General features: G+C 46.9%; 1 protein-coding gene across 4 annotated transcripts in view; it reads left to right on the top strand.

Annotated features, from left to right (window-relative positions):
* Positions 1 to 31: 31 nt before the first annotated feature.
* The window catches only part of SLC4A11 (solute carrier family 4 member 11), a 94095-nt gene continuing 83471 nt past the window's right edge, over positions 32 to 10655 (top strand). For 2 of the 4 annotated variants that reach the window (XM_026847091.1, XM_026847093.1), the window contains exon 1: positions 4256 to 4517. In XM_026847091.1, the coding sequence (XP_026702892.1) occupies positions 4292 to 4517 (226 nt within the window). In that variant the 5' untranslated portion in view covers positions 4256 to 4291. Of the gene's footprint in view, positions 88 to 4255; positions 4518 to 6607; positions 6961 to 10655 lie in introns of those variants that run through there. The other 2 variants (XM_026847094.1, XM_026847095.1) reach the window with 2 other exon arrangements.

The raw sequence follows: 10655 nt of genomic DNA on the forward strand, positions 1-10655 counted from the left end.
AAAAAAAAAAAAAAAAAAAAAAAAAAGACAAAAAAATAACCGCGGCAGCCATGGCAGCGCGACGGGTGTTTCACCTCCAGCCCTGCGGTGAGAGCAAAGCCGGCAGGACCCCCGGGGAGGGCAGGGGAGGGGGGGACGCACAAGTGTGATGAGTTTTGCCGGCAGCTCGAGGCATGTGTCCCGTCCCCCCCGTCCCCCTCCTTTTCCCCCAGCTTTGCCTTTTGCAGCAGCGGGAGGGGTGGATGCGGTGAGGAGGGGATGGGGATGTTACCCTGCTTTGCCTCCTTGGGAGGGTGATGGTGGCGGGGGCAGAAATCTGGGAAATACTCGCTTCGCGTCGTTGCTCGAGGCTTTTTTTGTTCGGGAGGCTGTTGTTATTTGCGGGGAGGTGGTGTCACCCCTCAAATCTTGGGCTCCTTGGGCAGCAGCGGGATGTTCCAGTTCAGGGAGGGCAGATGCGGCGTGACAGAAGTACCAGGGGATAAAGGAGCGATGTAAAGTTCACAGCTTGATTTAAGTTATTTATTTTAAGTTATTTATTTATTTTTTCTGGGGGTGTTTTTGCCTCTTTCTGGTTACTTGTTTATACCAGACTAAGGGAGGAGGACACGCTGTGGTGCTCAGCTCCACTCCGGCGCTTTGCTTGCGGATGCGGTTGCCTGACTTCACGTCGGTGATGGTGTAAAAGAAAAAGGAAATCAAACAAAAAAAAACTTTATAGCTCAAGCTGAACTAGTGTTAAAGGGCTCGGGCAGTCGTGTGTACTTCCAAACCCCCCAGCGATGTGTTTGTGTTTTGAGAGGCGGGGAGAGGGTGGGTTTTAAACTCGCTTCGAAATGCACTTTGTGAGTTAAGCTGAACTTTAAAAGTTATTTTCTGAAGTGCCTCCCCCTCCCTCCTTAGCGAAGGAAGCACTTCCTTAATCAGCATGGCTGCGTGTTTGACACTAAATTAAATGACAGGGACTTGGGTTCGGGGAGGAAAAGTTTGTTCTGGAGTGAAAACAACTGTAGGTGGCACAACAGCTTTGCTGCCTGCAAAGCAGCAAGCGGGAGGCTGGTCCTCAAACTTCTCCTGAGGAGCTTTCCTCAGAGAGGATTGTGCCCTTGGTATGTTTTTGGTTTTTTGGTTTTTTGTGTGGTTTTTTTTTTTCCTCCATCTCTCAGTTTAATGAAAAAGTTTGCTTCGGATCCGCTGTTCTTCCTCAAAGCTTTCATCTGCGCTGTCGGTTTTTGTGTCCAGGACTGTCGTTCCTCCGCTTGAGAGCTGATGGCTGTCCATCAGCAGTGAGCGTGCAAGCACTCTACTGGAACGTAATAAAATCATTTTCCTCGAGCTGTCGCAATGTTTTCAGGACTTCCCATGGGGGTTTGCTCTAGGTGGGAGCCCAGCCTTGTCCCCCCTTTGCAGAGTTACAGCCCCTCAGACACCAGAGCTGAAGCACGGGATAAACAGCTTGACCCAGGGCTGGATAAATCCAGTGGTATTTCATTTTTCTCACCTGGGTTGCTGTTGTTGATTTTTGTGGCTTTTTCTTTTTGAGGCTGGAAGGAAGCGGTGATGCAACATTTCAGTTCTGTCTACGCTGCAACCTCAGTCACTGCTACCACCCCTGTGAGCCACGCGTCGCCGTTTCCCTGCTATAATCGGGACGCGTTGGCTAATCCATCTCAGCCAGAGCCCTCTAGTTTTGAAATGTCTGTGGCTTTTATACAGTTGCCACTCCGTAAGAATTATGTACCGCAGAGGAAGTTCCTCTCCGGCTCTTGTGTTGTTCCTTGGCGATTTGAATTCTTCAGCTTGTTTAAATGAACGGCGCTTGAAATATCAGTTGGGCTTTTAAGTGGAGCACTTTCTTGACTCCCCCAGTGGCATAAGATATCTGTATGTAAACTTGCGGTGCCTTGCCTTCTAGTAAAGCCGTAGTAAATCATTTAAGGCTGTAAACAGTTGTTAAAGCAAGCTTTATCTTTTGAGTCAATGTGAAAAGCAAGGCGTCTTTGCTTTTAAAAGCAAAAGGATCCAAAATACAAGTTTTCTCAATTTTCATTTGAAAAAAGAAATGCGCCAGTGAAAAGTTTGATGTTTCTTGCAGAGGGGAGCGTGAGGTTAGCCTCAAAGTTGGTTTTTAGTCCAGAGTCATGGGACTTAGCCTGGTGCCTGTGTAAGTCTAAACCCTGTCCTTGCAGAACTGCGGTGATGCTCTGCGTCTGTACTTTCTGCCTAAAGACAGGTGCTAAATCACATTACCTAGGGCGAAGCTGCTGGGTTTGTTGTTTGTTTTGGGTTTTTTTTTTAGTGAATAATTCTAATACTGCGCTGTGATTTAGGTGTCCCTGGGAAGCCACAGTGATTGCTACCCAAAAAAGCTTTCTATTGCCTTTATTTTTTTTTTTTTGGATGGCACTTGAGTTGTATCTTCCTAATGCAAAACCACTTCTAGAAAAGTCCCGTTTCCTTGTGTAGGATTTCTCTAGGAGTAAACAACATTCTGGGATGCTTTAATGACTCATCATCATGAAACTGTCATCTACCCTCTAAATATGCAAATTACTGCCAAGCACACCAGCAGATATCCAGCATACGTTAAATCCAAGCTACTTTTGCTGCGAGCAGCGTGGTGCTGCCGCTGCCAAAGTGGGGTAGGGAGTCCGCTGCGAAGGATGTAGCACGCTGAGGTTTAAAAACAGGGAATGCCGTGGCAATTCCTTAAAGCTCATCTTAATTTGAGTCTGAACAGGGTCCTAATTTGAGTCTGAGCAGGGTTTTGTGATTGTGAAGTCTGTAAAGCAGCTCCGTCAGGAGTTTGTGCCTGGGACCTGGGAAACTGGAAAACTTTTTTTTTTTTAATGCAATATAACTTTCTAAATATGATCTAGGATAAGCTCCCTGTAAAGCCTTTCTGCAGAGCACAGTGACATGCCGGCCCAGAGCTGAGCACTGCAGGCTTCTGCATCTGTCAGTGCTGGCTTTGATATCAAAGCGCTTAGCTGTCACTTATAACTCCATGGGCTTTTCTATTCCCCCTTTCTAAATTCATCCTTGGCTCTGACTTGAAATTAAAAAAAAAAGCAGAACGCAAGGCTTCAATCAGACTCTGTTATTGAAGAAGGGTCTGCAAGTTCTGGACCAGTGGGAGTTGTGATTTGAGGAGGGCACGGAGGGACTAGAGTCCAGTTTCATTCCTCATAAATGCCCTGCTGAGAAACTGCAGGAAGACTGGGACAAAAGCCTGAAAACCTGATACAAGCCACTGGAGTGGGTAACACTGACTTTATACTCATTTTGAGCAGGAGCTTTCTTCCCCATAGGGGTTTTTTAGCTCTCTAGGTTTGAAGGACTGGATGCAAACTGTGGCAGAAGAGCCTGTGGGGCTGTGGCTGCCCCAGGGGCATCCCTGTAGCCACACCATGGTGGGATGGATGGAGACGAGCGATAACGTTGGCTACTGCAGGGGGAAAACTCACAGATCTGAAGCTGGTGGAGAGAAGTTCTCAGCTGGTCAGTGCTTGGAGCTGGGCAACCTTTGTTCTGAGGTTTTACGGTTGGGTTTTGAGCTGTGCGGGTAACAGAGTGAGTTGTTGCTGGGTGCTACCTGCTCATGGGGGAAGGCAAGGAGTGGAAAAATTAGGTGTACGGGGCGGTCTGGGGGCTGAGGATGAGGTGGCCTTCCCCCAGTTTTGATGCTGGGGCAGGTGCTGGCACCCTGCAGCAGTGGGAGCTGCCACTTGGGCTCACCCCTTAGGGGAAAAATAAAAATCACCCCCTGGTGCACAGTGCCAGGCATCAGGTTTATTCTTCTTTTCCTCTCGGCCGCTGCCATCTCCTTCGCCAGGAGTTAAATGCCTCTTCCCCCTGCACTGAGCCTAATTGCGTCCCTAGGGTTTAACACGCGTGTGTTTGTTTTATTCAACGTGTTGGCTGTTCCCACCGGAACAGGCTAATTTTTTATTTTTTTTTTTAGGGATTGGGCTTTCTTTTTTTTGCTTATTGTGCACAACAAGCTACTGCACAAGATATTCATTTGGGGGGGCAGGAATTGTAGTAATGCCAATACTTCTTGAATATTATAAACCTGGCTTATCAGCCCGATGCAGAGCTGGAATTTGTCTCTTCCTGTGCTGCATCTCTGCTTTCTGAGAGGGGCGTTTAAATACAGGCTGGAGACGCAGCCTTTCCAGTGTGCTCTGCTGGGCTGTGACAGCAGCATTTTTTTTTTTTTTTTTTTTTTTTTTTTTACACTAATTCCTCTCCAAAAAGGAACTTCTCGGGGAGAAGACTCTGAGACTGCATGTCCCAACAGTACCCACTGAAGGAGGTGAAGGGAGACGCAGTTTGCTTCGTACCTGGCTCTCCTCTCTTCTCCGTCCTAATGGAGCCGGCTTCTTTTTGCTATCCCCGGCTCACCTTTCTCCGCTCGCCCTACGGCCAGTTTGGGGCGAGCGCTGGCTCTTCGCAGGATTTGGCCCCGTGGCCACAACGTTTGGTGACGCAGAGGTGGACCGGGCCGGTGGACGGTGGGTGACCAGGGATGAAAGGGTTGGGGACTGGAAGAGGGGTGATATGGGGTAGTAGAGAAGCCTGCTGAGATTTGGGGAGGGGGCTTTGGAGATGGTGGGTGAAGAGGGAGGCAACAAAGGTAGGACTTGGTGGATGCGTTACGTGGCTGTGTTGATGTACTCTGCTCTCGGACCCGTCTTAGTGCTGCTCGCTTGGCCGCTGTCATCTCCACCAAGGAGCAGCTCCAGCCCCTGCGACACCCTCGCGCTTGGGCAGGCTGGTCAGGGAGAGCTGATAAACAATCTCAGCATGGAAAATAACAAAAATAGAAACTGATCTTAGCCAGTCTTTTGTTTCATAAGCTTGTTCACTTGCTGAAATGAATCCGACAGTGTTTGAAACCTGAAATACCTGCTTGGAGGAGGCTCATTTCACCTTTAGGGTTGTGATGCTGTCAGCTCTGTCCTTTAAACTGTTATTAAAGGTATTAAGTGTGGGTATAGGGGAAGATATTAAGATCCTCTACTGCAGATTTGTCTTGCTACGAGGAGAAGGTACCTTAAGTATCAGCTTGTTTCAAAATTTTATACATTGCTTTACTGCAAAGAATCTATAAGGGGAAACTCAGTAAATCCTGGTTTAGGAGCTGAGCTCTGCTCTAAGTGCTGATCTCAGGGGCAGGAGTCTTGACTTTCTGTAAAACTTTTTTGGGGAAGGTACTGGGCTTGATGAGATGAGGTCCTGGGCAGCCTGATTTAGCTTGGAAGGTGGTCCTGCCTGGAGCAAGGAGTGGGGCTAGAGACCTCCAAGGGTGTCTTCCACCCTCAGATACTTTAGGGACCATGGTATGCTTCCTTTACCTCTTACTAACAGTCTGAATATGATGTAGCTTACCTGGAAAAGCTCGTCAGGTGGCATGGTAAAAAAAAAAAAAAAAAATATGGAGGAGACTGGATGAGCAGTCTCAGCAGAGAAAATGCGTAGGAGGTGTTTAAAAACATGCATTGCCTGTGGTTTCATGCAGCGGAAACAAGCCCGTATCAGGGACTGAGAACGGGGCTGTATGGCTCTGACTGAATCCCTCTGCTAAAAGCGATGCTTCTTCCCGAGCCGTGCCCTGCTCTGCCTCGCTTTGCTCTGGGAAACATTTGCTGCCTCCTGGTAAATACGATCACTGGGAAATTTTTACTTAAGTCACAGTAGTTGTCAGAGTTACTATTGGGGAGTGACCCAGCATTTAGATAACTTTTTTTTTTTTTTTTTTTTTTTGGGGGGTTCTGCCTTTTCTGACTTGATGTTGCTTTGGGGAGTTAGGGTTTTCTTTTTTCTTTTTTTTTTTTTTTTGGCCAGCATAGACCATTCCTCTGGGCTTTAAATATCCAGCTGGGGGAGACTTGGCTTATTGTTATGAAAATCTTGAATTGTAAGGAAAGTGAAGCAGCAGAACAGGCTGGAGAGGGGGGAGGATGTGGCATCTTCCCTCCAAAGCTTTTTAGGCACTGTGCAGTCGAGCGCTGGGCAGACAGGCTTGGATGTAAGTCTCCTCGGAAGAGGTGAGGTCTCTTCAGCTCTAATTTTTTAAATTTTTTTTTTTTCTTGCAACTTGCTGTTAGAGCACAGACTTATTGCCCTGTTTCTCATTCCCCTGTGCAGGCTCCTGACCGAATGCATGCGTTAACCCTTGCACTGCTGCCACCCGGGCAGCTCAACTGTCATGCTGGGTAGCGTGGAGAAAACATCAGAGTCCGGCATCACGCTCGCAGAGTACAGCCGCTATATCTTTAAGAAATTTGCTGTATCTACCTCTCAGCAGCAGGGTTGTTTTTTTTTCCTCCCTCCACTCAGTTCTTCCTACATCTTCACATCCTTTTATTCTCCCTGTACTTCTGTCTGTAAGGTACAGTATCTTCATTTCAGTTGAGCCTGGCTGCCACAAAGCTGCGCTTTTTTTTTTTTTTTTTCTTTTAAGGAGGAACAAGGGCTTTCTCCTTGCAGCATCCAGCAAAAACTGCCGGGTCACTTTAATTATTCTATTTTTCCCTCCTTGCTAGCAGAGGCAAATAGCTCTGAGAGGCAGCGGGATCTGGGTGGCTGGAGTAGAACAAGCCAAAGCCCAGCCTTGGCTGGGGCTGCGGTGACATGTGGAGCGGTGCTTTGCAGGCGTAAAGTTAGCGGCTCGCCGGCATCCCTCCTCCAGTTGGGAGAACTGGCTTGGAGGTGCCCAGCTGGGAGCTAATGGGTCACACTCTCACTCCACCCATTCGCCGCTCGCCAATTGGAAGTGAGGGAGAAAGATGCTCTGGATGGATTAATATTGGAGCCATTGAAAAAGCACGAGCCACTGCTGGCTCAGCCACCTGAACAAGTGGCATTTGGGAATAAGTGTGGTGGCTCAGGGGGAGCAGCCAGGAGGGGAGCGGAGGCTGTTTGAACAGCATCTCTATTAAAGGAGTAGTGCAGGTAAGTTGTGGTCTTAAAAAAAAACCAAAAAAAACCAAAAAAAAAAACAAACCAACAAAAAAAACCCACCCCAAACTGAAGCACTACTGTTGCTGGGCGATGCGTTTGGACAGGAAATCTAGAAACCCAGCTCTGCCAGCTCTTTAATTATTTAATTCACTAAAGTAAGGCAGTACTTGATGTATTTTCAGTGGGCTTTGCTGCTTAGTGATGCTATCTATTGCCTGTGCCGGATGTCTCTGTGCTGTTGTGTTTAAGGATGGAGAATACCTTTTTGAATTCAATTTTACATTAAGCAGAGCGCTGTCTTTCAGGGTTTCAATTTAGTTTCAAGATATGCATGGGGAGATGAGCACAAGAGATATTACCTGTTCTGTTCTCTTTTTTTTTTTTTTTCTCTAATTAATGCTAAAACATCCTAACAGTCTGTCTGGGAGGCTTTACATACTGATGTTTCATGTGGGGAAAGTGCAGTGCTGAGTGAAAACAAAATGCGTGTATGTAATCTGTCTAAAATGCTAGCAAACATCATCCCTGGTGCTGTAGCCATGGAAGCCATGTAGACGAACCATAAACAATGTCCTAATGAATAAAACTCTATCAGGGATTGCTAGTCTGCAATTATTTCACCACCAGCCCATGGCATTTTTATTTTGGGGTTGATGATAGACAGCAAAATCGGAGCTGGTGCTGCTGCCTCTCCCACTGTCCGTGGTGGTGGTGGTGTCACCGTGCTGCTGTTTCGTGGCTCCTAGACATAGAAACTGGATGGGGTGATTAGTGTTATCCTGCCAAGCCTGTCGTGATTTGAAGTCTCTGTTTCTGGGGGGAACGGTTGAGGCTGTGGAGGGCAGTTGGGCTGCCATTTGGGTATCCTTTGGACCGTTTTCACTTTCAATTGCAGGGGGAGGTTTTGCTTTCTGTGTCTTGCCTGGAACCATAACTGAAAATGTGTTTGGTGATCAGGTGGCTGGGTTCACTTTCTCTACTTATGTGTCTTCCTTTTTTTTTTTTTTTTTTTCCGGGATAGATTTTGTTTTGACCAAATTTCTGGGTTTCTGTGAATTAAAGCTGGTCTGTTCCATCTAGATGCTTTTTGGGAGGGGGGTGGGGGGTGGGAAGGGGTGCAGGAATAACTTTACAGAACCTTGTCCCAGCTGCTGCTGCCTCTTTAGCAGCTGTTTTCATTTCTGGTGGCAGTAATATAGGGGATTAAAAACTTTCTAGAAACACTTCATTCCAAAACATGATGCTGCTACCCTGGGGGAATGCTAGAGCCTGAAACTGGTGGTGCTGGAGGATCTCTTCCACTGAACCCCAAAGAAGAGGTCTTATAGCTACTAGTTTACACCTTGCTCCTGCTTGATTTTTACAGTATTTAACACAGCTGAACCACTGCAGGGAACAGCTCCCTTCCTCCGAATAGCCCCAAGCAAGTGAAATGTTGATAGAGACTGTCTTTTAACCATTTTTGCATATTTTTTCACAGTACCACTGCAGATAGGTGACAGGTGGTGGCCTCTGGAAGACCTGCTTGTACAAGGAAAGAATTTCAGCAAAGGAAAATAAGTCGGGCACCTTTTTGAATCCACATTGAACCTTGACCAAGATTTGGGGACATTTTTTGATTAAGAGTTATGAGGTTTTTTTGATATGGCCCTGCAAGTGAAAGGGCTGTCTGAAAAGCTGTCAGCAAGAGTTAATGCTTTCTAAATTATTTAAATGTTTCAGGAAAAGTCTACTGAAAAACCTCAACTGGCCTGTTCTTGGGCCCTTGCCCGCTTGTGGGATCTCTGGAGGTATTTGCTTTCCCTCCTCTCCCATGTAGCGCTTATGCAAGAAATCCTTGTAAGTCTGAAATCACTGTTTTAGAGGGTCCAACAAAATGAAACCTCCCCCTTCAACCTGGGAAAAAGGCAAATAGCCCAAATTCTCTGTCCGCCAGCCAAATCCCAAAGCGTTGTCGTTCTGCTTCTTGCCTTCTCCCGCTGGCCAAAAAAACCAATGGAGGAGGGAAAGAGATCCCGTTAGCAAAGCAGCTGCATGGCTCTCGATTTACAGGGTCGCTTCCTCTTGCAGCTCACCTCTGGGAGGCACCCTCGGATATTAATTGCTCGGGTGGGCTAAATTGTGAGGAGTCAAACTGGTGCTGCTGGTGGTAAATCCAAGCCCTGCTGACACCATTTTTTTTTTTTTTTTTTTTTGGTGGGGGAGGTCTCTGGTAGCTGTCATTGCTGCTAGCAATCTTTTATTAGATGGTTTTATTGTGATGGGTGTCCTGGAGGAAGCTGGGGAGGGGATGAAGAGGAGAACTGTTCAATGCAGTGAGGAAAATGCTTTGAAAGCAGACACGTCTGATCCCTGAGCTTGCGTGTGGGTGTGTGTTTGCCTGGGAGTGAGCAGGCAGGAGGATGCTTCCTGCTTTATCCTTTCAATATGATGCTTTCTGTTTTCACAGCCATCGACTGTGAAAATTAGTTCTGGGGTTTCGCTTGCCAGAGTGACCATGGCATGATTTCAGACCTCCTCGCACCATTATCCTTCATCAGAAGAATATCCAGCTCCTTGCATGTAATTCCTGATTTGATACTTTAGTGTGCGCTGAGCCGTGAAGCTATAAAAGTTGTGTTTTCTGCCTGCATCAGGACTGGCATGCTGGGGTGGTCACGCTGATGGGGGACACTGCTCAGGTCACCCATGGAGCGAAGCTTTGTGTCTGAGTAACTGGTGTGCCATGGGATAGCCTAGGAAACGTCAGGGCTGGTGTCATGTCCTCCAAAAACCTGAGAAATGGGATACTCCCAGGGGTGTTAGAGATGTTTAGTTTTGGTAATCCAGAAGACTTAGCCCTAAAAATGGGGGGTTTGCGGAAATGAAACCTTTGTGGGAAGCAAAGAGGTGGTGAAAATCTTTCTGGGACGTTTCTTCTAGTAGAAGGCAGGGGAGTCAAGTGACACGTCTGTGCAATTCTGTGGTAAGAAGAGTATGTTAAACATACATAACATTTAAAAAGTGCTCTTTAGTAGAAAGATCCTCTCCTGTAAGGATTGCTAGAGGATTTGGCCATGTCTACACATAAGGAGAGCAAAGCTTCTGTCCCTTCAGATCTGAGTCTTTTGGCTAAAGCAGCAATTCGCTGTTGGATTGGGCTACTCCAAAACACCTTCCTTCTCAGTGTCTTTGGCCAACACTTTTTTCTAAATGCTTACCAAGATGAAGGGCTTTGGAATAGATTTAAATCTTCCTGGGTCATGGCTGTCTTCTAGACTGTTCTCAAGACCTCAGAAGTTCATTTCTTGTAGATGTTTGCATGCAGATGATGTTTTAGTCAGCCCATTTAGGTAAAGGTCTCTAACAACAACAAAAAATCCCTGTTTTATTAAAGCCTGCTGGTGGCCATACTCTGCCCGCATTACACCTCTAGGCATGCCACGTGAGGATGAGTCCCTTGCCCATCCATCAATGTCTGGCTGTGTCTTTCAAAGGCTTGACGTCTTTGCGGGGAGGAGGATAAGTTGAGAAGAAAAGTGGGGAGCAACAGTGCAGAAGGGGAATGTAGACAGAGGGAAGTCAACCCTTCCCGTGAGTACTGGCTGGAGTCTGCCCTTAGGCTTTCACCGTGATGACTGGTATGTTGCTAACTCCTTACTTGTCAAATAGCACTGAAGAAGGCAGTATTAGGAGGGTATTTAGAT

Source organism: Athene cunicularia, assembly GCF_003259725.1.
Source record: "Athene cunicularia isolate RWA chromosome 4 unlocalized genomic scaffold, athCun1 chr4_part1, whole genome shotgun sequence".
Classification (NCBI taxonomy): domain Eukaryota; kingdom Metazoa; phylum Chordata; class Aves; order Strigiformes; family Strigidae; genus Athene; species Athene cunicularia.